At 41.3% G+C, this 25594-nt stretch overlaps 3 protein-coding genes and 1 long non-coding RNA gene across 9 annotated transcripts in view; 2 read left to right on the forward strand and 2 right to left on the reverse strand.

Moving 5' to 3' along the window:
• vat1l (vesicle amine transport 1-like) overlaps positions 1-3326 on the reverse strand; it is a 12086-nt gene extending 8760 nt beyond the window's left edge. For 2 of the 4 annotated variants that reach the window (XM_037094787.1, XM_037094784.1), the window contains exons 1-5: positions 3204-3322; positions 2077-2783; positions 1390-1519; positions 1019-1234; positions 540-682 (exon numbers count right to left, since the gene is read on the reverse strand). In XM_037094787.1, coding sequence (XP_036950682.1) covers positions 540-682; positions 1019-1234; positions 1390-1519; positions 2077-2294 — 707 coding nt within the window. In that variant the 5' untranslated portion in view covers positions 2295-2783; positions 3204-3322. Of the gene's footprint in view, positions 1-539; positions 683-1018; positions 1235-1389; positions 1520-2076; positions 2784-3203 lie in introns of all 4 variants that reach the window. The other 2 variants (XM_037094785.1, XM_037094786.1) reach the window with 2 other exon arrangements.
• On the forward strand, positions 3277-4784 carry LOC119017773. 2 transcript variants are annotated; one of them, XR_005074553.1, is made up of 3 exons: positions 3277-3399; positions 4334-4427; positions 4562-4784. It is a non-coding gene; the product is annotated as an uncharacterized LOC119017773 (long non-coding RNA). The 2 variants fall into 2 exon arrangements; XR_005074552.1 differs by lacking the exon at positions 3277-3399 and having other exon boundaries at positions 3406-4427.
• A 392-nt stretch (positions 4785-5176) lies between these two features.
• Positions 5177-7052, reverse strand: bola3 (bolA family member 3). The gene is made up of 4 exons (XM_037094790.1): positions 6910-7052; positions 6671-6794; positions 6212-6300; positions 5177-5945 (listed from the first exon to the last, which is right to left on the reverse strand). The coding sequence occupies exons 1-4, from the start codon at positions 6976-6978 to the stop codon at positions 5880-5882; spliced, it is 348 nt and encodes a 115-aa protein (XP_036950685.1). The 5' UTR covers positions 6979-7052; the 3' UTR covers positions 5177-5879.
• On the forward strand, positions 6984-24811 carry LOC119017762 (polycystic kidney disease protein 1-like 2). 2 transcript variants are annotated; one of them, XM_037094775.1, is made up of 42 exons: positions 6984-7101; positions 8460-8634; positions 9291-9449; positions 9543-9731; positions 10292-10402; positions 10687-10834; positions 11015-11244; positions 11358-11768; positions 11863-11990; positions 12104-12242; positions 12807-13005; positions 13158-13269; positions 13373-13514; positions 13704-13907; positions 14081-14223; positions 14319-14498; positions 14876-15013; positions 15157-15303; positions 15400-15524; positions 15614-15734; positions 16075-16203; positions 16288-16513; positions 16689-16879; positions 16974-17204; positions 17659-17760; positions 17861-18039; positions 18120-18266; positions 18371-18570; positions 18775-19004; positions 19097-19313; positions 19678-20153; positions 20788-20884; positions 20979-21104; positions 21187-21372; positions 21463-21793; positions 21933-22066; positions 22150-22277; positions 22363-22523; positions 23554-23764; positions 23869-23970; positions 24053-24184; positions 24269-24811. In XM_037094775.1, exons 1-42 carry the CDS (start codon positions 7075-7077, stop codon positions 24437-24439), a joined length of 7335 nt encoding a protein of 2444 aa, XP_036950670.1. In that variant the 5' UTR covers positions 6984-7074; the 3' UTR covers positions 24440-24811. The 2 variants fall into 2 exon arrangements, with proteins under 2 accessions (XP_036950670.1, XP_036950669.1); XM_037094774.1 differs by having other exon boundaries at positions 20964-21104; positions 24269-24810.
• Positions 24812-25594: the final 783 nt, after the last annotated feature.

The raw sequence follows: 25594 nt of genomic DNA on the forward strand, positions 1-25594 counted from the left end.
ACAGCATAAATTGCAGCAAATTTGTGTCACATTACATAAGATCTCGGGCAATGTGCGCTACAAGGTGCTTTCTTTGTTGTGCACACCGGCTAACAGCGTGGAATGCTTTGGATATCAATGCTCAGCCTTAATTGGCTCAGTTGTTCCACATTGCCAGTGCGGACCTCCGCCCCACACAATGCTGCTGCTGCTCTCTGAGATGAGCTGTGCGTTGCCATGGGGACCAGTGCCACACAAGACCAAATAAGGCAACAGGTAACATCTGCATCCTCGCACAGTGAGGTCCACGTTGTCACATTAATCCACATGTGTAACACGCAGGCTGCACAACAACGCCTCATGTGTTTTATCCTAGATCTTTTGTCGATCACATGTAAAACACTTGATTTTTTTAAATGGTGCTACATGAATAAAGTTTGATTGATCTCACTGATTGATGTCATTTTTAACATTATACAATTAGTATTGCACAAGAGGAAATAAATTCAGACTCCTCAAGCTCAAATCAACCATGATACAAATGAACCCATTGGGCTTACTTTTTGATTTCTTGCATATAATCAGCATTTCGGTCAAAGAGGTGAGTCACCGAGTCTCTGATGGCTGCGTGTTTGAAACATGAGGCGATCCCAAACACTGTGACATTAGGAACAGTGGAGCACAGTTGAGCCACAGCTTGACCCTGAAAATAACAAAACAATTAGCAACAACGTATCTATGCCTGAGAACACAACATACAGGCAACAACACATTTGTATTGACTAGAATCCTTTAAGTGATTGACTTTAGTTATAAGCATTTCTTTCAGTCATTCCAAAACTCAAAATTACTCGGGATGGTCAAGATGTTTTGGTAATACATAATGCAAAGTCTGGTCTATGATTTCATTCGGCACTGTGGCATAAACAACAGTGACTTCTCCCATTTGTGGCTATGAAGCCATCGGTTACAATGAAATTCGGATGAAATGGAGGAACTTGTTTGGTGGCTGTGCAACAATCAGAGGACAAACACTTACTACACCACCTCCAGCAGAGTGAACCAACACTGACATCCCCTCTCGCAGATTGGCGACCTCAAACAGCATCATATAGGCAGCCACAAAGTTCAGGGAGAATGCTGCGGCCTCGGCAAACGTCATCTCGTCCGGCATCTTGTAGACAAAATCCACCGGTGTGCAAACAACTTCGGCCCAGGCATTGTAATTCACAAAAGCCATGACTCTGTCTCCTATCTGAAAGACACATGTTAAGAGTAACTGGATGATGAGCAGATGGGAAGTTATTGGCCGATTATTGATTACCTGAAATGGATATCGTTTTAATAGGCTCACAGCAGCTTTGTTTTGCAGATTCGGCTGCTCAGAAACTGACACCTCATTTCACTTACCTCGAATCCTGTTGTGTTTTCAGCCACTGACTCTATTATTCCAGAGCACTCAAAGCCAGGGACGAGAGGAGGTTTTGGCGGATTATCAATATTCCCCTGGCGTACCATCAGGTCCAAAAAATTCAAGCCACTGCAACAAAAAATTGACAGTTCCCACCTTTAATGTTTGTTGACGTGAGATACACCCTGATACATAATATTGAGGGGAAACATGCCTCTGAACCTCCTAAATAATATAAATATTTAGTACGAACTGTTGAGAGGTTCACAAAATGTGCCATTTCCACATCATTATCAGCTGTGAGTCACCGGCTATTTCCCTGTGAAGGCCAGATTCAACAGGCATGAATAACATTTTTCTAGCAGAGTTTGCAAACACCAGGCACTGCTTTCAGCTGTCATGTTTCTGCATTAATGACTCAATTTATACCTCGTGATTGACTGAAAATAAGTCGATCTGTGAGGAAAAACGCTGGCTTGTCTGACAACAGTTGCTCCAGCCAGCCTTGCACTAGAAAAAAAAGGACCTGTGGCTTCATCACTGCGAATTTTCTTTTTTTTCCCCCATCAGATGTGAGGTCCATCGATTCATACTTGTCAGAAACACTGCATAGCGAAGGCCAGAGAACACGTCACAGTCCATCAGCAGGTACAGGTAGGCATACAGTGGTGTATTTTCATATTTACCATGCTTTGACGCGGATCTTCACTTCGCCACCCTGGAGCTCGGGCATCGCCTTCTTGCTCACCCTGAGTTTGTTGAGACCCCCGAAGCCTGCCAGTATCACCGCTCGCATCTCTTTGGCATCGCCGCCGGACGATTCCACGTTGTCCGGTTCTTTGCCCACGTTCTTGTCTATCATGAACTCGGTTTCCTCCGTCATATCTGCTCCCTCTTTAGCCATGTCGGAGACCTGCCGCTCTGCTTCTGCGCTCCTCCTCGGGGCTCAGACTGATGTGGCGTGCAGCCCTGCGTGCTGACAGTCAAGCCGCTGTACGGACCTGTTTACCCACTGCGGGGCCGGAGATCTCACCATCTACAACAGCTTCGTGCAGTCGTTCGCGATTTAAGTGCTGATATTCCCCCCCGTCCAAGTCACAGAGATTCTCGTTTGTTTCAATTTGAGTTTGCCATTATACGAATCTAGGACTATAATTCATCCCTGGCTATATCCTTTGCTTGCAAGCGTGAAGTGCACCATCTGCTGGTGAAGTGTGTAAAAAAACTTTAAAACTCCGATAATGCAACTCATCCATCCATCCATCCATGATGCAACCCACTACAGTGCTTCAACAAGTGTGGTGCCTTCAGGTGCGCTTGGGAATATTGGCAAAGCATCGTACATCCCATTTCTCAACTCAAAGTGTATGTCATGCTTGCCAGTGTTGCCGACCTGGTAATTATGGATGTTTTAGTGAATATGAAAAATAAACAATTGTGTCAGAAAGCTGAGGTGCAGATTAACAAAGGCACAATACAGAAACGACGATATGGCTAATGCTAACCAACATTAAGTACCTCAAACATTTAAACTGAATTTTAATAAGCTAACTTGAATGACATCACAAAAAATGGCAATGTTTTAAACAAAAACTGCTTCCATCACTTGTCACGAATCCCAAATAATAAAACATAAGTGAAAAAAACAGCATAAGTTAATCATTTGTTTGTTTGCCAGTCCTAGTCGTAGAAATCAAGCTAACGGTAAAAGAGACACATAACGCCAGCTTTAGTAACGTTAGCCCTAACATATTATAACTTCATTGAGTTATTGTGGTTACTGTGGTAAAAAACGATGGGCTAATTTACTTACACATCCAACAGGAGAGTGACATTATGAGCCTGTAAAGTACTGAACGCATGATGAATCTATAACTACTGCTTGCTACAACTGGTCTCAATCGACTTTTAGCCGTTCGCTTTACGTGTGACGTTGCTAGGTGATTGGAGCGGTCAGACAAATTGGTAATGCTAGCTGCTAGCATTATTAGCTTTACCAGTCTGATAAGGTGAGAAGTAACACAATGGCTTTTGTTTATTAATATTGTTTTATATAATATTAATTAGTGCCCTGATGAAAAAAACAGCAACATATGCTGGTCTTGCAGCATAAATTGTGTTTTGGTGCTGGTCTATGCTGTTTTGTTTTTTTTCAGCAGGATGAGGCTTTTAGGAGTGGTGGTTCTGTCAAACTGTAACTGTATAAAGTAGCAGAAATTCGATATACTCAAGTAAGGTACCTCAAAATTGTAAACCCTGAAAAAGCCACATTGACCCCTAATTGACAATATTGATAAGAATCCCTTAAATTTGATTAGTGGGGAATTGTGACCAACATGTGTTGATTACAGCTGAAAAATAAAACATGTCAGACAAAACGGAGGGACACATTTTCTACACTAGATTCAGGGGAACATGATTAATTGAAATAATTGAAATCGAATATGGCTAAGAAAAGCTCCACTTTTTAAGAAATATTTGAAGTGTCTGAAAAAACAGCATTACAGTTAAGTTATTTCTTGTTATTTCTTTGCCTACATATGTACAGTTGCAATCAAAATTATTCAACCCCCACTGCAAATTAAGTTTATTGGCAAAATGTACAAATTAGCAGCTGTTTGCAGTAAATAAATCAAACAAGAACACTTTAAATAGCTCAACACAACTAATATCACAAGAGGTTTCTCCAAATTCAACCCAAGATGTCACTTTTAATGACACTGCAGTGTCAAAATCATTCAACCCCATCCTGACAAGCGTCTTCAATACTTAGTGGAGCACCCTTTTGCTGTCATGACCTGCTGCAAATGTGATGCATAGCCAGACACCAGCTTCTGCCAGCGTTCCTGAGGAATCTTAGCCCGTTCCTTTTTGGCAAAGGCCTTCAGATAACAAATATTGTTGGGTTTGCGTGCTGCAACCGCCTTTTAAAAATCCCACCAGAGATTTTCCAATGGGGTTCAAGTCAGGAGACTGTGATGGCCACTCTAGTGTCTTTGAGGACTTCTTCTGAAACCAAGCCTTGGTGGATTTTGAGGTATGCTTGGGATCATTGTCCTGTTCGAAGGTCCAAAGACGCCCAAGCTTCAGCTTCCTCACAGAGGCCATGACATTTTGTCCCAGGATTTCCTGATACTTGATTGAATCCATCTTGCCCTCCACACACTGCAGGTTTCCAGTGCCAGAGGAAGCGAAGCAGCCCCAGAGCATCAGTGAGCCACCGCCATGTTATATTTTTGAGACTACAGTCATCATTAAAAGTAGGATTTATTGTTGAATTTGGATAAAATCCTTGTAATATTAGTTTTATTTAACCATTTACACTGTTCTTGTGTGATCTGTTTATTGCAAACACCTGAAAAATGTTACATTTTACCAATAAACCTAAAATGCAGTGGGAGTTGAATAATTAATGACTGCAACTGTACTTATCCAATAAATAGCTGGTGTACACAATTTAATATATAACCAGCCTGGCCTATATTTCAGTCAAGCTTGCTTTGATGCAATTCCTTAATGTGTCTTTAACGCTTCATCTGTGGTAAACAACTTTAAAAGTGTCTGTTTGTACCAGTGCTTTATGAGGAGGTGGGGAAAACATATCTGATGTTGAGACTCTTAGTTTGGAAGTGTTCATTTCTATTAGTTTCTGACTGACTGCAAAAATTGTCCATGCTCTCCAACTGCCTCTGACAGCAGAACATTTAGATTGACACCATTAATATTCAATATGGTTTGTATACATTTATAACTGGAGAACAAATAAAAGTGAGGCCAAACTTCTCATGGCTTGCGCACACCAAGATTTATTTAATTACATGTAACAACTGATTCTAGGATTACTATGGCTTTCTTTATTCGATCAAGTAAGAAAGTGTGTGTGTGTGTGTGTGGGGGAGCAGCTGCTTAACTAACATTTTCAAAGACTACATACATTACAATGGTTTGTAATCAATTTAAAAGCAAACGGCAAATCTTTCGTGGGAGGGTAACACAAATTGCGTTCATAACATTACAAAACAGTCTTCACAAACTGACTTTGGGTCTGTAGCAATTCTCCATTCATAATAGAGATGGCTGTATGTATTACTTCACCTGCTTATCATTACACCAGCAACATCATCAAACCTGAGAGGCCCCAAAATTGGGAAGAAACCTACATGACTTGACAATTCACAAGCATTTCACCAAGTCGCTTTGTGCGTATTGCAGCCTTCACTGGTTGTATATTATATCTCAGAGTAGAGAATATCCAACTTCTTTATAAAAAAATGATAATTTAGTGTAATCTCACTTTTCTGACCCATGCCGCACTGCCAATGTGCAACCGCCAGAGACCATGTCCCTCTGCTTTTCTGTCACCTGCACATCAACAATTATCATGGAGTTCATTTATTTAACAATATCCTTTTTAAAACTGTACATTTACATTAGATATGCTGAGCAAAGGAAAAGGCTGGAGGTCAGCTGTGGAAGGGCATTTCTCTCTCTAATGTTTTGGAACATCAGTGAATATTCGCAGTCCGTGCATTCCTTGAATCTCCTCCTTGAGTGCCTGTGGAGGACAGACATAACAGAAAATTGAGTAAAAATCAACTTAATATAAGCATCTGGAAGTGTTTCACAAACATGTTCAGCAATGTTATCGGGATAATCTTACAAGCTCACAAGCACGGTTGACAAACAGAGAGGTTTCATTTCATTAACTGCTTTTAAAAAATCTAAATTAGAACCGAACAGTATGTCACAAATAGCTCAGTACTATTCATCATTTTATACCACCAGAGGTAATACGCCGCGTAGACTGTTATTATGAGTTACCTGGTTAACTAGTTGGTGTTGCTGAATGGTCCTTTTTCCTTTGAACTCACTGGACTCTATATGGATCTCATACATGGCCCCACAGCCACCTGAACGCAACACAGGGTCACAAAAACAACAATTTCTCAAGTGTACAACCATCTGATCCTTCACAGCCACAATATACACAAACATATATTTATGTATAATAACTATTATGATGTCCTGACTTTCTTGAACATCTGGAATATATTTATTTGAGTCAAATGATGCAGCCAGAAACGTTGAAGTAGTCTCGTGTTGTTATACATAATATATGGTTAATTGCCAGTAAACTTAAGAGATAGCAGTGGGGGGACAGTGGATGTTCAGGGCACATTTAAGTCCATTATAAACACGATTTGCCAGTTAAGTGTAGCACAATAACGTGTCCATGCCCATAACTTCACACAGCCAGACCCCCCTGACAGATCTGCTTACCTGATATGTCCACAACTTTGAGCGACGAGGCTAACGGAAACTTCTCCTTCAGTATCTCTGTGATGCGTACCTCTCCGTCTGTTTGTGTGGACAGACACCTCCGCACACAGCCAGAGACAACAACCTGAGGAGGCAGAAACGAGGGGAGGTGATGAGCTGCGTCAAGTTTAGCAAACCGCCGTTAGCATCACAGGCACACCGTTTGAGCCGCAGAGCAAGGACGAATGAAGAGTATTTACTTGATCACTGCGAAGAACCCGCCGTGCAGAGACCATAATGTTGGCCAAGTTCCGTTTGCAAGACAACATTGTGAAGATGTGGCGTCAGTTTAACCATGGGACGTGTATTTAATCCACACCGGTTGCTCAACAAGTCATGTCCTCAGACAGCTTCGTCTCAGTATTATGACGTCACACATCCGGGTACTTCAGGTGGGGTCATTTTTCTAACGGTCAAAAAAATATGGTTATAAAATGTTTAAAAAGTGGAAAGACAAAGGTAATAAACAATAATTTAATGAATATATGTATAGGAAGAAAAACTGGAATAATTGATGTAATATGTGTTGATCAAAGAAATGTAAATCATAGCATTTCCAAGCTCAAAATCTTGTTTTTTCATGTGTCATATATATTCATGAAATGAATAGCTTAGCTATACTATAATATTTTGACACACTTTTGCAACATTAAATTATTATACAGTAATTAGAATTAAACTGATTAACAATGATGAGATCTGACTGTGCAGAAACACGTGGAAAGGAACAATGCTAGCTTTGCTAACTCTGAATCCTATTATATTGCATTTCATAGAACTTGCTCTATCTAATCCTATCAAAAATGTCTTCTTTATAAAATGAAGACTGAAACTTACATCGTTTGTGTCCAGACTGGAGAAACAAATACAGAAAATATCGTCTTTTCATATGCAAAGTATATAATTTGTATATTAGATTGTCCAGACTTGATCATTTTTGTGTTGGACATTTGGACTTCACATAGAAAGAAAAGCACATGTACTATTGACAGCATCAATGCTTAGTTCTATATTTGTCCTTAGTTAAGACCCTGAACCTGATGCAGCTAACTGGTAATTCATCCATAATTGATTTGATTATTTACTGCTGTATTTGTCCTATTGTTAGAAGTCAAAATGTGAAAAAGGCCTACCTACATTATATGCAGTCCTTATTATAGGATAGATTTCCAAAAAATATTTTATAATTTTTAGTTAGCCACCTTTTCACCATTGTTTTTAGTTCAACCTTCTGTACAAGTCTGAACAACAACAGGCCCACCGGACAGTTGGAGCATCTGGCTCCTTCTAAAGTGCAGATTGACATTTTCACGGTAGGAGCAGGTCTGAATGGGAAGCTTATCTCACTCTGCAGGTTGTGGGCCCCTTTATTAATGGAGGCAGAGGAGCAATTAGTGGCTGTTGACAGTGGGATCTGGTGCCTTTTCACTGCAGGCCTGGGTTTTGTTTGTGCACAAGAATTATGGGTAAAACACAAAGCTGGACAACCATCAAGGTAGCCCTCCTAATGTTAGGAATAATCCTCAAAAGCTTCTGACGTCAGTGCCCTTTTAAAGACACGATGCTCTAAGAGAGTCTGAGCAGTGTGCAGGTGGTCACAGAGATGGAGAGCACCACTTTTCCCACACTGACTTTGCTGCTTCTCCTCCTCAGCTGGACATGTTATGCTGAGGAGGATACAGAGGCTCTCTACTGTCCAGAGCACCAGGAGGGTTTTGATGGCTCTTGTTACGAATTTGTGGCTCTGCAGCGATCCTTCCTCAGTGCCCAGGGTTGGTGTGAGCGAGGCGGAGGACACTTGGCCTTCATCCTGAATGATGAAATCCAGCAGTTTCTTCAGAAGCACTTGGAGCCGGGGAAGGACTGGTGGCTCGGGCTGGCACCCGCAGCTCCAAACCTCACGCTTGACTCTGCTGCTTCAGAGGGTGAGAGGGCGTGTGGACAGTGGAACCAGAGTAGAAACTTAAACAACTTTTAATGGCTTTATCTCAGTCTTTAGTGACTTTACATATATTTGTAATATAATAATAATAATAATAATAATAATAATAATAAAAAGAAAAGCCTATACTTTTTTTTTTAAAACTACCTTTTCAGAAATGAGTCAGTATTTGATATATCTGTGATCAATGATTTTCTAATAACAGTGAAAAAATGCCACAAATAAGGATTGTTGCCTTAGCTGCTATCTCATTAGGCAGCTTGCATGTCCTTTGTGGAGACCTGCAGTGTGGTTGTTTACTGACATTTGTTAGAGGACTGACACGTAAAGATATCTCCCTCAAGCAGCAGGTGTAAAAAGAGATATTTCTCATTAATCTGAGCGTCTCAGTTGGCTTGCTGTCAAGTGGCTTGATTTACAAATGTGCCTTTTATTCCCCCTCACAGAGGATCAGTCTTTGTCATCCCTTCACCCTGTCACCGGCTCAGTCTGCTGCTTTGTTCTTTTATGATCGCTAAATCTTAACAAGCTTTTGTTAACAACTGTAGTGCAAACATTTTCTGCAGCGGTTCACTTGAGAAACAGAATTCAAAATCAAAGTTTGATCAATCTTATTGTTGTGATTTTTTTCTTTCCCAGGGTCCCTTGCATGGCTGGATGGCTCAGATGTCAGCTATAGTAACTGGCAGAACAGTCCAGATGTACACACAGCCTGTGGACATGTCCTGAGACATTCAGGCTTCCAGTGGGAAGCAACAGGAAACTGTAGTCAGGAGCTCAACTTCATCTGCCAGTTTGGTATGCTCTCCTAAGTGAATAAACGTCTAGCATTAAACTTATGTTGTGTTTGCTCTCCCTTGTTTGATTCTTGATTTTCTTCCCCCTCCTCAGATTCAGGGCGATCTATCGCATGTGATGGCCAAAATGCAACACTGCAATGTGGTTCTGGTCAAGTTATAGAGATCGATGACGGCTTCTATGGTCGAAAAACAATTCACTACTGCCAGTCTAAACTCACAGCTGCGCCTACATCCTCTCAGGAGGAGTGCAGCTGGATAGATGTCACGGATTCAGTCACAGGTATATAAAAGTGTTTTTTTTAAAATTATGATTCAATATAGAGAACCACTTTTTTTAATGCTACATATTAACATTCTAGCAATATGTGTAATGAAACATCAAATTATTTACATAATTTACTATTTGGTACTTTAAATAATGGAATATTTTGTTTAAAGGCACATTTCAATTAACAATAAAATCCATGGGAACATATTTGACTTTGTTAAAGCCGCTGCAACATAAAACCCTCTCAAATCCTCTTAAACTACCTTTTTATTTCATGCTTTGTGTCAAACACAAAAGCCATGATTGCCCTGTGACTGCAGACAAAAGGATTACATTTCCAGAAAAGACATTAGACAAATCCGCTCTCAGGAGCTGAATAGACTTTGGTGAAAATATACATTCACATTCATCTCAGTCTAGGATTAGTAATGCTACAGGAGTTAATGTAATTATGAAGCAAATATCTGGTGTTTCGTCTCTGTGTTAATATACCTCTTTAAGAGCAATTAGATGCTACTAGACCCTCTCGAAAATTGAACCGAATTGTTTCCTTGACTTGTGTGTCATTCCAGCCCACTGTCACGGACTGCAGGCTTGCCAGGCTCCAGTGGATGTGAGCTCTTTTGGTGAACCGTGTCCTATGCTCGGAAGTTACCTGTCTATAGAGTACCACTGCAAACATGGTCAGATTTGTTCTTTAATACTTCCACTATACTAGAGCACGAAGTCGTAGGTTATGTGTGGTTAACAACTATGTGGACTTAGCCAAAGCTGTGGTTTGTGTCATCATGCTCAGACTATGTCGTGCATGTCTTGTATTGCCCTTTCACCTCTCACCTCCTTTGACAGCAGAACTATGTAACCCCTTAAACTAAACTTGCAAGTTGACTTTCGATTCATTCATACGGTTGCCGTGCTGAGTGAACTAACTTTTATTACAACATGGATGACTATAAATTCCTCTCAGGACTCCACCTGTTGATGAGCAAGCTGGCGGCCGTCTTTGACAATGTCACCATCACCGTGAAGTGGCTCCTTCATCCTTTTCAGGGAAACCTCACATGCAAACTGAATGCTGGAGACGGCCACACTATTGATCCATACAGCCCAGCAGAGTAAGCAACACTTTGCATTCAACCAGGTTGAAAGTAAAATAGCAATTCACTGGATAGGTAGTTAGATAGATAGATAGATAGATAGATAGATAGATAGATAGATAGATAGATAGATAGATAGATAGATAGATAGATAGCTTTTATTTGTGTAGTATACACTATTAAACCTTTGACTTACAGGATGGAGAGCAATGTGATGCACACGTTCAAGCGTCCTGGTGTTTTCATGGTTGGAGTGGAGTGCAGCACCAGTGACTGGCATGTCACAGCTCAGAAATCCATCACCATTCAGGAGCCTGTGGGAGAGTTCGGTCTCATTGCGAGCTATAGCAGGAACATGTCAACAGATGGCACTAAATTCAATGCTCTCCATGGTAGACCTGTTCAGATCCAAGTTGAAGTGGAGGCAGGTAAGTCAGTCCTGCACTGTTAGGGGGAATAAACACCTCCAATAAACCACTTCTCAAAAAAAAAGAAAATAAAACAAAATCATTTGTCGCCCTTTTTTTCCTCCTGTAAATAGGTACAAATGTTTCCTACACAATTCAACATAAAGGCCATGTGGTTGCAAACTCATCTGTGGACACAGGGATCACACCCCACAACATCACACTGAGCGCCCTTGTGCTGGAGAAGCTTGGACATGGCTGCCACAACCTGACCCTAACCGCCTCTAACAGGGTCACATCCCAGCCAGTGTCCACCGGTCTGGAGCTGTGTCTCCTGGAGCCAGTCGAAGGCCTGCAGGCGTCAGTGACAGCAGAGGGAGACGACTGTCCAGACTCCACCGATCTCGTCATTGGTGTTTCGTTGGAGCGAGGAGCCCCTGTGGAGCTGTTCTTCACTCTGACTGGAGCCACGGACGCTATCTCTGAGCCCAGAGACATGCTTAACGGGAGCTTTCAAGCTTATACATTCTCCAGCCCACTTGAAGGTACTTCAGCCTAAGCTGTACTGTAATTAAATGAAAAACCAAAGCATATAATACGTGCACTTAGTGACCTTAAAAACTCTTTGTTTTGGTGAAGGATTGTTGAGGGTGAAGGTACAAGCTGTGAATGCCTTCTCAACCTCTGATGTGGACGTGGACTTAAAGAACATACTTCAGGCTTGTCAGAATTACTCTGACCGGTCACCAGATGACTATGACAACGCAGTATGTATACAGTGAGCGTGATCTGTGCATACATGTATGTCACCTAACATTGAATTATCAATATGTGCATGTTTGTTTCTGTTGCAGCGCAATGACTTTGTTTCCATCCACAGACAGACACAGACGACTCTCATGACTTGAAGATGATTGCTACTCCAGACACTTTGGTCGACTACACTCAGAGTGTCACACTGAGCACAACTTGGACTGAATCGTTGCCCAGCAAAGGACTCACGTTTGATTGGAAATGTAGTAAGTGTAACAATTAATTCACCACTTAACCTATTTTAGTTTTTAAAAGTCAAACACAATTAGAGGAACACACAAGGTCAAAAACTTTTTAAATAGGTTGAATCTTAAATGCTCAGTGAGAACATTCCTAATTGTCTGGACCCAGCTGTTTTCTTATCCCTCAAGCTTGGTATTTGTTCTATTAGCTCTTTGGCTGTTTTAACATCCTACTTTTGCAATGCAGTACAAGGCTGTTTGGCAGAGTGAAGGGTCAGAATCTAGCTTGTGTTCAGGTCTTCACCATGACCTTATCCTTTCATATTTAAAAACAGACTGAATGAAACTATTAGATGTAAGCCCACTATGGAATTTTTTAAAGCGCTTTTCCCACATATCTTACATTCCTTTGCTTTGGCGACCCCTAGTGGGCATCAAGACCCTCAGGTTGGGAAACAGCTTGCTTGCTTTGTGTTCTTGTTTTTTTGTCCACCCCGTGTAATTGTGATTCATAATTGTATTTTCTCTATACAACAGCAGCACTGTAATCTCTAATTTCAACTTCTACCTCTGCTTCTTTTCATACAGGAGGAGAATGTAAATGTGGAAACAAGACACAGGGTGAGACTCGCGTGGTGGAAAAAGACTGCCTTCCAGACCCGTTTGATATTTTCATATATGCTGTGATTGTGAGGAGAACTACCTGGTTTAGGAAATCGGTTAAACTTGCTGCAGCTTCAAAGTGCATCTCTGTTGTTCTGAAGGAATTCACAGACGTCAGCATCAGGTAAAAGTGGTCCATAAGTTTAAGATCAGATATTCTCAAAATAATCACTCTGCAGTTTGTTGCAGGGGTTGACACACCACAACAAATCGTGTAACGCTGCATACATGTATTTGGAATGGATCATAGTTATATATTTACTTTTATCCTTGCAGTTGTGATAATTGTGCTTCAGTAAATGTGAACAACGATGTAAGGCTAAAACTGAGCTGTGAGACAACTTGCCCAGAGGTAGTTTGGCATATTGAAGACCCCAAACCTTCGATGGTGAGTCTGAATCAGCCTATCCAGCATTAATTAATTAATTTTGCCTGAGAGATTAATACGTCAAACACTTTCAGTATTAACCGCTGTTTTTTTTTTTTCCCAGGAGGACCTTCACAGATGTTTCTCCAAAGCAGGTAGAAGGCCGTCTATTGAGAGGCAGGATGGCGACACTGAGTATGTTGTACATAGCCAACATCTGAAAACCTCAAGGGAAACACTGCACAACATCAGTGTGATTGCTTACAGTACGTGGTCACTGATCATTTTTAGATACAGATAAAGTGTTGATATAAATAGGGATTCAGGCGTTTTTGAATGACTCTTCAAAAGTAGTGCTGTTTTTGACAATATGCATTAATTGTGTTTATGTTTTCCATTGTCTGGCCTTGAAAGAAGAAGCATTTGACAAAATGTGTGCTCTTCTTCTTTTACAGGCAAGACGGTGCCAGGTTTTGCCAAATACACTTTACCGATACCAGGTCCTGCACCAACTGAACCAGCTGCACCTACAGCCCCCACCCCCCCCTCATGTAGCATCTCTCCAGGGTCAGGAACAGTCCTCGATGCTTTTGACATTACCTGCAAAGCAACCTCCTTCTGCTCCACGGGATGCTCTTACTGCTTCAAAACAGACACAGGTGAGAATTTGCACCACTGTCTCTTTTGATTTATTTCACTTTTAAAGAAATTCTAAAGTGAAAATGACTGCCTGTTATTAATTTTAAAGTTATGACTATTTAACAACCCATAAACTGAGACATAATCAAGAATTCCTCACAAGTTTCAATAAATTGTTTCTTTTATCTTCAAGGCCAACATTTACGCTGCAGTAATGCAAATGAGGTGAAATCTGTCTTCTTGCCTCTCGGAAATGAGAGCAACAATTACAGTTTGTCTATTCTGGTGACTGTGAAAAATGAGTATGAGGAAGCCACCGCCACGATCTCCACCCAGGTTTGTCACATGATCAGAGAAATTAAAACTGACAAAACAGGCTGTCCATATCAAAGACTTTTAATGATTTAGATTGACTGTTAATGTTCCTCAAGGTGCGAAAAAGCAGCTCTGGCACCTCGGTGGATATTCTCCAATCGGCAGTGGAGGATACTGTGAGTCAGTTGGAGCAGCAGGGGCTGCTCTCCGGCGAGGCCATCGGACAAATATTTACTTCAGTTTCTGATATGTTGAACATAGAGGCCGGCCAAGATCAGAAGGATGCAAGGATGAAGGTAACAAAATGATATTTGTGAGGCTTTCAGCTAGAAGTCGACCCATTAATCAGTTTGGTTAACTTTTGATTTTGTACCTTCTTGATGTTCAGTTCCAGATTTTTGTATTTTATATAGTTTTTATTTTGAGTTTGATGTTCAGTTATCTGGGTTTATTCATAACTTAGACTTAAATGTTCAGTTCATCAGTTATCCAGTTGCTTATTAAGTCAAAGTTAAGTATTAGTGTAGTATCAGTATTTTTATCCCCACATGTGAAGGGCTATTGTCTGGTTAATCACCTATCACCTTTTTCCTGTTTCAGACTAGCAGTAATGTATCTGCCTTTGAAAATCAGTTGACAACGTGATGTTGATCAGAACTTCCTTCCCCTTTAGCTCAGAGAGCAAATGTTGACCAGAATGACCTCGGTTCTTCTGGACTCACCCAGCAACACCACTCAGGGAGTGCAAGTGACGGCCAGAGCTGTGGCTGGACTCACCCAGCGTCCGGACGAGCTCAGTCCAGCTGCTCAAGTACCGTACAGTATATCAGCACAGCAACTTTAAGAAATCTACGAATGTCCATAGGATTGCAACAGCGGCTGTAAATGTCATCTTAGCCATCGTTTCTTAATTAAAGATAAGCTCAGCCTTTTGTTGCTTTATTTTCTCTCCAGGAAGAAGCGGGCTCGTTGCTGGTGGACCTCAGCTCCTCCCTCAGCACTGTCAGCGTTAATCAGGAAGACAGAGATGATGGAGAAGTCGTGCAAGCTGCTACACCAATAGTCGAAGCAGCCAGTAATATTTTGAACGTTTCGTCAAATGTAAGGGAAACACTATCGCTGATCACTTGCTAAAAATCTATTTTTCCTCTGTCCTCTATGGTCTTTACCAAACAAGATGATTTCTGTTTTCTTCAGAAAAAAGTCTCAGAGTTTCTTCTCACCGGGATAAACAATGTCCAAAGTGCTTTGCTGATTAATAAAAAGCTGAACGGAGAGCCTGCCATCATTGATTCTGGTCAGATCAGCGTGTATGTCAACAGGCAAGAGATGACACACTGGCTAGAGCATGTACTTGATAAACTAGGGTTTGCTGAAGTCACTAAGAATATTGTGATTATGTCTGCTGCAGAGTGTCTCCAGGAAAGATGCAAACACAGGATATAAATGTACAGAAGAGCAGCTCCTCCAGGTTTTCCTTCCCCACACTGCCTTCTCATATTGTCTCTCCAGACGAGCCGGTAGATGTCAGAGTAAGTGTGTGTACTGTGGGTGATACACAGGAGTGTCTTAAAAAGTTTTTTTCCCGTGGTAGGAGGGGTCAGCAGTGTGGGATGTATAAGGTTTTCCTTACTGTTAAACATCCATAATACCCAGACCAGTTAGAATGTCAGCAGTAACTCATTCATTCCTCATAAATAAAGAGTCCTGATCTGGAAACAGAAAATGGAAGAATGAAGTATAAAATCTCAAAACTTTTTTTAAAAATCTTATATCATGTATGGCTATAGAACCAACAGAAAAATCCTAAATAAAGTTAAGAGTTACATTTTTGCACAAATTGCCCTATTCTATGTGACCACTTCCTTCTAGATGATGAGTTTTGAGACAAATCCATATTCTTGGAAGGAGGACAACATCACAGGAGCTGTCGGATCCGTCTCTCTCACCAGAGCGAACGGCGATCTCATTACTGTAGAGAACTTACCTGAAGAGATAGAGGTAATATTTTGTAGAGGTACTTTTTTGTTACTTTGGATGACACTGGTATACTGTTCAGAATTATGTATTTTCCTGCTTTTTCAGATTCTCTTGCCAAGGCTTGATGTTGGGCAAGAGAACAGCACAGTCCTGGACCTTGCCAATTTCAGCACATTAATAATTGACGTCCCCTCGCCGGATGTAACACTTGTGCTGAAAATGGAGCCGTCTGAAGACATTTCCTTCATGCTATTCCTGGGATACAGAGATTATCCAAATGATGAAATTTATGTGGCTAAGACTCAGATCCCTCTCGAGAATGCCACAGACGGTAATATAAAACAGATTTACTTTTTATAATAATACGTCTGAAAGTCACATTTAAACTGTACTCGAGAGAGGCAGTGTGGTGTTTTGACTATCCATTACTTCAGACTTCCTTTGTGTTTTGGGTGAACTTATTCAAAGTCGGACAGACTGAATACAGTTCTGTCATTTCAACACAGGGGAGAAATACACCTGGGTGCTGAGTCCCAAAGACAGAACAGGAGATGTTGGAGTGCACTACCTTGTCATGAAGCCGATTGTGGATTCTGGCGTCAAATCCGTCAACGCCACTGTTAATGTGATTTCCATCGCTGCCCAGTGTAAATACTGGAATGAAACTGAGTCTTCTTGGAGTGAAGACGGCTGCAGGGTGAGTTGAAAAACAGTAACACACATCCTCAGTGGTTGTAACAGTACATCCTTGAAAAGTGAGCTGTGGCATTTCTTTCTTTTTATTTCTACAGGTCGGTCCACTCACCACGCCTCTGGTCACTCAGTGCCTCTGTAACCACTTAACTTTCTTCGGCAGCTCTTTCTTTGTCATGCCCAACTTAGTGGATGTGTCACGCACCGCAGAACTCTTTGCTACTTTCACCAACAATCCTGTGGTGGTGTGTTTTGTGGGGGCCATCTTTGCTGTTTATGTCATGGTTGTTGTGTGGGCGCGCAGGAAAGACATCCAGGACTCGGCCAAGGTAATTCTCAGTCAAGACTTCCACCACATTATTTCACTGAATCTTAGAAAAGCCAGACCATTTGGGAGGCTCAGACTTTGCTGCTCACACACATAATATGAAATCCTCACAGTGTCACTACCACAGCACACTGGGTTGTATAAAAGTACCCAGAACTCATACCTGAGTAAAAGTAAACACATGAAGTTAAAATGTTACTTGGGAAAATGAAAGTCATCCATATTAACAGTACCTGACAAAAAGTCAAAGTATCTGATATTGAATATACTCAAGTATCAAAAATACAAGTAATGGTAAATTATACATATGGTATATTCACATGTATAGTTCCTTTTTTCTTCTTCTCCTTTTCAACTATGACAGTAAACTGAATATCTTTTAACATTTACTTTTCGTCATTGAATTAACCAATAAAAACAAATCCCTGAACAGTGTTTCTTCCACTCTCTCGTAGGTCAAGATAACAGTACTCGAGGATAACGACCCGTTGGCTGAGTATCGATACATGCTAACTTTCAGCACAGGGCATCGGCATGGTGCAGCCACCTCCTCTCAGGTCAGTGATGATCCACTAACAGAAAACTTGCCTTCTGCTGGATGGCGGTTATGATGCATACACAACTTTGAGTATATCTGTTCATCTTGATTGTTTTTAGGTGACGATAACTCTTCTGGGTACAGAAGGGGAAAGTGAGCCCCACCACCTGACAGACTCTGAGAAGCCAGTGTTTGAGAGGGGTGGGATGGACATGTTTCTGCTGACCACACACTTCTCCCTGGGAGATCTGCAGAGCATCAGGCTGTGGCATGACAACTCAGGAGCTCACCCTGCATGGTGCGGGTTACAGGACAAGACCGACTGACTTCAATCACAGTAAAGCTTGAGTTTGTACTAATTATTGATGTTACACACAGGTATGTCAACAAAGTGATGGTGCAGGATCTGGAGAGTGGTCAGAAATGGCACTTCCTGTGTAACTCCTGGCTGGCTGTAGATGTGGGAGAGTGTGCTCTTGACAAGGTCTTCCCAGTTGCGACGGAGATAGATTTGAAGAGGTTTAGGTAAGACCAGCTATAGACCTGGTTAAAACACATTACTGAGCATTTTACGATTCGATGTATTATTCTCCTGACTCCAAATATACTTTATCTTCAATACTTTCTAGTAACCTGTTCTTCATGAAAACAGCAAAGGATTTCCGTGACGGCCACATCTGGTTCTCTGTCATCAGTCGGCCCCCCTGCAGCACTTTCACGCGTGTGCAGCGAGTCTCCTGCTGTTTTTCCCTGCTGTTGTGCACAATGCTCACCAGCATCATGTTTTGGGGCATCCCTACTGACCCCTCTGAGCAGACCATGGACCTGGGTGGGTAACTAAATTCAAATACTCTGATAATTTAATCACATGACAGAGTCTCATGAAGCTTCCCAGGATTCAAATCTCAATCAGGCCATGCACACTTAGAAAGGATGTGATTATTTCTGACAATGACCTGGGGCAGGAGAAGTTTAACTGTTATTGTAGTACAATAAAAAAATCACATCAGTTTAAACACAACTTACTTTTCAGGTCACATCGAGTTCACCTGGCAACAAGTTATGATTGGGATTCAAAGTTCGATCATCATGTTTCCTATCAATCTCCTCATTGTGAGCATCTTCAGAAACACTCGTCCTCGAGAGAAGTCCACCAAAGCAGATTCAGCATCTAAACAGGGGAAGACTGTTCGGGTCTCTCCCTCACAGACTTCTTCCCCTCATAAAGAGCTGAAAGACATCACACCAGACACTGTGATCAAGGTGAGGAAAGAGATTCTCCTCAGTCATTTTCACAAGTGATAATAACTCTTCTGTTGTCTACAGTAAAGTGCTCGATGTGGCGTCTCCATTAGGACATTAAGAGGATTGCTCAGTCACTGTCGAAGGCCATGAAGAGTCCACTGCCAGAGCTGGAGCTCCGGTCTGGTCAGCCAGCTGACATCAACACTCTGCTGTCTCTGGTGGAGGACATCATCAGACAGCAGAACCGCGCGGCAGGAGAATTTTACAGTGACGCCTCCAAGAGGGACCGCTCTATGATCCTCAGCTTAGGTGCAGTTAATCTACAAGGTAAAAAATGACACAAGCTTTGCAGTTCTCTTCATATTGTGTGTTTCATATTTGTATTGGCTGAACCAATTAAACTGGCTTATTAAGAGGAAGAACAATATAATGACCTTTTAATACATAGGAAAGCAGCTGTATCTTCCTGATGGTATTGGCTTTAAATTAATTTTAACTTTAACTTTTACTTTAAAAAATGGCCAAGTAGAATCATTTTCTTAATATGATCATCTAATGCTGTCAATGGTCTAAACCAACAATTATGTTGACATGAAGGGACATTTTTTTGAATTAGTAAAGTCAAAATATATACCCTATAAATGTATAACCCTGAAGGATTTCTTGATGATTGCTTTTTTTCCACGGACAGAAGACAGTGTGTGGGGGAGCCCTGAGAGGACTTCAGATGAAGCTCAGAAGAAGAGCAACAACAGCAGGTACCTGTACAGGCAGCTGCGTCACGTTGAGAAGGAGCTGGGCTTGTTGGGACCTTCTCGTTTTTTGAACCCAGGCAGCTACAACAGAGCCATGCAGCAGGTTCAGGGAATGAAAGGTCTCCTGGAGTACCGGCTCCCCTCGTCCAGCCTGGAAGGAGACCAGCTGGACGGCAGCCCCAGTCCAGAGGAGAGCATCAATGGAGACTCAGCCAAAAAGAAGTGTTGCCAAGGAGGGCTGCCGTGGTGGTTTGTGTTTGTTGGCTGGATACTGGTGATCGCAACCAGCGGTGTGTCGGGTTATTTCACCATGATGTACGGGCTTACGTACGGGAAAGACCGCTCTATAAGCTGGCTTATCTCCATGGTGGTATCCTTCTTTGAGAGTTTGTTTATCACTCAACCTCTGAAGGTGAGCAACATTACAGTTACAGCATCAGAGCACACAGTGATAACATGTATCGCATTGCAAATGTTGAGAAAGTAATTCATAAGTTAAGCATTCCAGTTAATGTTAAGCCTTTTCTCCTTAAGAAATTGTTACAGTACTTATACATTTATCAATCAATCATTCAAACTTCATTTAAATAGCACAATTCAAACAAATCACAATGCAATCCAAAGTGCTATACAAGTGAAAACAAATTTTGACACTTCTACTACTTATTGTCACATCTCAAAACACATAAACAACAAAGCTCCGCAGGGTCAAGTAACTCAAGTCTTTATGTGACACTTAAGTTTAAAGAAATGTAGATAGAAAAATAGAGACATAAAATAAGTTCTCTGATAAAAGTATGTATTGAGAAGACATTTGAAATAAATAATTTTAAAGTAATTTTCATTAATGTTGATGTATTTATAGTAAAAAGTAAAATAATTTATTGATTCTTTCTTTATTGTCAAATGTAGTAACAATTCATATATTGCTTTATACACATTTTGCAAAGCTATCTATGACCGTCACAGATGTCCTCCACAGTGTTACAACACAGGCATCATTGTGAAGTTCCCTGGTACTGAAGTGTGAAAATCTTCCATCACAGGTTCTTGGTTTTGCTGCTTTCTTTGCTCTCGTTCTGAAGAAAGTTGACCAGGAAGAGTATGGAGAGCCTCAGATAGATGATAGTCTGAGAAATACAGGTACTTTTTTTTCACAGTTTTCAATTTTTGCTTCAGTCTGAAAAAACAAAACAAATCAGACCAACATCACTCTCATCAGATGATCATGACGCAGTGCGTGCAGCAAGAAGAGACAGTACCTGCAGTTTCTATCAGCCGCCACCTCCCACTGACATTGAGAGGATGAGGAACAACATGATCAAAGAGCAGAAAGTCTTTGCCCTAATAAGGGAGATTCTTGGTAGGAAAACCGCGATAATACATAACAACACATGATGTAATGTAATACAATTTGACATGTAAGATATTTGTTTATCATGCAGTCTACATGGGATTTATGTGGATGTTGCTCCTGGTGGCGTATGGTCAGAGGGACCCCAACGCTTACTTTCTGACCCGACACATCCGACAGAGCTTCAGCAGAGACATCTCAGATAGTATGAGTATTCAGGATGTGTTTACCTGGGCAAACACAACTCTGCTGAGCAACCTGTTTGGAGAGCACCCAGGTCAGTATGTTGTGAAGTTATGTGTTGTGTTAGTGGTGACTAAAAGCAGAATTTACTAGGACTGACTGTGACTAATAAAATCCATCACAGGGTTCATCACAGATGGGAACTCTAAGCTGGTGGGTAACGCTCGTCTCCGCCAGGTGAGGGTGAATAAGAACTCCTGCCCTGTGGCTCCATCCATGCAGCAACCTGGACGAGACTGCCATGCTCCGTACTCATGGGAGCTGGAGGACATGGGCTCCTACGGTCCAGGCTGGAGCCACTATGTGGCTGATAACGCCTCAGTTGACCTTAATAGCCCATGGGCGTACCAGTCCCAGGGTAAACTGAGGGCGTACCCCATCTGGGGTAGCGTGAAGCTTTATAGAGGAGGAGGCTTTGTGGTGGATCTTGGGTCAGATTCACTAAATTCAAGCAAGTGGGTATTAAACATTAAGGAAATTAGGTCAAGATAGATTTTCATCAGTGCTGCTTTATCTTTTGTTTTGTTTTGATTGCTAGACCCCTAGCAGCAGAAATGACATACTGTGCATCTAACCATGTTTTTTTCTCTTCAGAACCCTTCAACATCTTCATGACAACACCTGGTTTGACATGTACACCCAGGCAATCTTCGTGGAGTTCACAGTGTACAACGCCAATGTCAACCTCTTTTGCATCGTTACTCTCATGCTGGAGACCACAGCCATCGGTCAGTAGTCAGTGTACAATTACCAGTGTGAGAGCTGCATGGATACTTTTTTTTTTACAAGTCTTATGTTGTGTTTCCTCCAGGAGCTTTCCAGTTCCGCAGTGAGCTTCAGAGTGTGCGTCTTTACCAGTCGACCGGCGGCCTTCACGTCTTTGTCATGGCCTCTGAAGCCATCTACTTCTTTTTTATCATCTATTACATGTTTGTCCAGGTATGAAATTGCCACAACTTGAACTTACTATCATCACTAGCAACGTTAATTGAGTTCCTCTCACAAACTCCTCTTGTCCTGTTAGGGAAAGCTGATGAAGCAGCAGAGATCTGCTTATTTCAAGAGTAAGTGGAACCTGCTGGAGCTGGCTATTATCCTCCTCAGCTGGAGCGCGCTGTCTGTCTTCATCAAGAGGACCTTACTAGGAAAGCGGGACATTGAGTACTACCAGAACCACAAAGACCAGTAAGCAATAAGAAAGACACAACCCGTACAAGTATATACTTACATCTTAATATTGGTATGAACAAGTTTTGCTTATTCATTGTCAATTTTGCTTGTTTATTTTCTATTTTCTATTCTCTAACATAGTTAAGTGAGTAAGTGCATCTCACTGTCACGACCAGGGAAACCACAACAATAGTTTGGACTCAAATGCACAACACAACACACAGTTGGGCAAGGCAACAGTCTTTACTTGGAAATAGGTTCGGTACACGAGTAGTCAGTCAGCAGAGGCAAACACATCAGACAGGGAGCAAGCAGATTGCGACGAGGTCGGTGCATGTGTGGTCATTCAGTGAGGGCAAACAAGCCAAGCAGGGATCAGGCAAAGAGGAGGTCGGAGGAAACATGCCTGAAGTCGAAAACCAAGAAACACTCGAAGACAACTGGAACAAAGGCTGGGACATTTCTGCACGGGGACTAGAAGGCGAACTGGCAATGGACAGGGGAAACACAGAGACTATATATACACACACACACCAGCACCAGGTGAAAGTGATCAGGGCAGAGACAGACAATCAGGGAAGAGGACGAAACCCCCAAGTTGGGGGGGGGGGATCTGGAACGAGAGGAGAGGTAAATGCACAAGACTAAAACAGGGACAAAACTAAAACATGGACCGAGTCATAACACTCACACTTAAACCTCAGAGAAACGCTCTGGGATAACGTGTACGCAAGGTTTATAGTATGTATGAGGTACACACGTCCTTCCCTTAGAAATACCAGTTTATGTGAAAAGTGAAAAAGTGAGAAAAGTGTACATGCTGTCTCTATCAGTCTGAACCTGTTTTTAGTTTTTGGTTTGTTCTTACTGTTTAGTCTTTATTTGTCTACCTGTCGGTGACATAATGCATCCATCCTCGACTTGCCATAAAAAGTTAAAACTAATAAGTACACATTACTAAATGGACTATTATTTCCTTAATCAATTCCACAGCTCTCTCAACAGATTGTTAAAACAGGACCCTGTCCTCTCATACTCTCTCCAGATACGCCAGTTTCCATGAGACGGCCAAGGCTGATGCAGTGCTCGGGTATCTGATTGCCTTCCTGGTGCTGCTGGCTACAATCAAACTGTGGCACCTGCTGAGACTGAACCCAAAGCTGCACATGATCACAGCCACGCTGCAGCGAGCCTGGACTGATATTTCAGGCTTCCTGGTGGTCATGACCATCATGTTCCTGGCGTACTCCATTGCTGTGAGCAGATTCCCACACTTAACATCAACATGCTATACGTTGTGAAATAATGCTAATTCAAAAGGTGATCTTTCATACAGAGGTAAACTTTTTTCTTTTTTCAGTCTAACCTGATGTATGGCTGGAAGCTTTACTCCTACAGGACTCTGCTGGATGCAGCACAAACCATGATCAGCCTGCAGCTTGGGATTTTTAACTATGAAGAGGTTGGCATTGAACTATTATGACCACAGCAGATTATGACAGTTGAGCCCTCTTCAGCATTATGTCTTCCTCCTGATCCCTCAGGTGCTGAATTACAATCCAGTTCTTGGGGCCTTTCTCATTGGCTCCTGCATCGTGTTCATGACCTTTGTGGTGCTGAATCTCTTCATCTCTGTCATTCTGGTGGCTTTCAGTCAGGAGCAGATACATCACAAGGTAACTCACACTATGCCAAGTCAGAACTGAGTTGTTACATTACAGAAACAGCCACTCATGAAACATATCTCACTGTTCTTACAGCCATCAGAAGAAGATGAGATTGTGGACCTGATGCTGATGAAACTGTGCAGTTTGTTTGGACTCAAATTTAAGCAACAAGGTGGCGACTGCCTAACTGAGAGGCCAGATGTTTCATCTGCTTCGAGTAATGGACTCTCAATGATTTCTTCTGGGAATATTCGTGATGGTTAAAATGTTGCCACAGAATGCTTTGCTTCAATTATTGCTTGCCATTGCTTGCTTCATTAGTCAAACAAATGTCTTGATGCTTGATGTGACTGAATATTAAGTCCTTACAAGTCTATACATTTTCAGAATTTCTCTCCAGAGAATCTGAAATACTGAGAGAACATAGGAATTGAGGATACTACTTATGCTATGCACTGATGTGCTGTATTTGAGCTGCGGCATATTTTGTTAAGCAAATAAATTTGTGTTTCTGTGAGTAAATCTGGTACAACATGCTTTTATTCCCAAAAATACATTAATTGGTACTTGGTGACACAGTTTGTGTGCATCAGTCTGACAAAAAAAACTTTCTACCCGCTGTCATCCTAAATGTCAGCAACATATTTCCGTCATGTATATAATTATAGTTTTGTCCAGTTATACAGTTAGTTAGTTTCTCACAAGTAAGTGTGTAGAAGTAGCCAAATAAAAATCAAACAAAAAAGTTCAACAAATCAGTGATAACAAAAGGTGGATCTTGTTTCTTTATAAAACAAATATTGGCAATGAATATTAAGCTTATGTAAGACATATCTTATAGTTCTCATAATACATACCATAGTACACAACAGCTAAGAAAACATGATTACTGAATCACTTCTGACACAAAAAGGTGGCTGCATGAAACAACTGACAACAATAGGAAATCGGCTCGCAAATGATGTTGCTACCTCTAGTTATTATTAGATTCAACAAGATATCATTTTACTGCATTTATATAGTCAAAATAAATAGTAATGTGTAATACAATCCGGAGAGCTGTGAACTATAAACATTGGTGCAAACTTGATATCTTTGCCAGGTGCCTTTAAACACCTTTTTGCCATTCAGTTATGTTACGGTGTTTCTCACCATAACTTTTTTCCTCTCACAAATTGAATCATTCCATTTGGAATAGCACGAGTTAAAGAAATGCGTTTTCTGAAAGGAACTGGAAAACTGAACAGGCATAACTGCTCCTAAGACAGCATATTTTTTTTTCTTTTTTGTAATAATATGTATCACAAAATAGGCAAAGATACAAACACATCAGACATTTACTACATATAATGAAACAGAAAAATCTGCTTGGGGTTGTAAAGGTAAAATAAGTTAGAGAAAGATAGAACAAAAGAGAGA

This window comes from Acanthopagrus latus, chromosome 4 (assembly GCF_904848185.1).
Source record: "Acanthopagrus latus isolate v.2019 chromosome 4, fAcaLat1.1, whole genome shotgun sequence".
Classification (NCBI taxonomy): Eukaryota; Metazoa; Chordata; class Actinopteri; order Spariformes; family Sparidae; genus Acanthopagrus; species Acanthopagrus latus.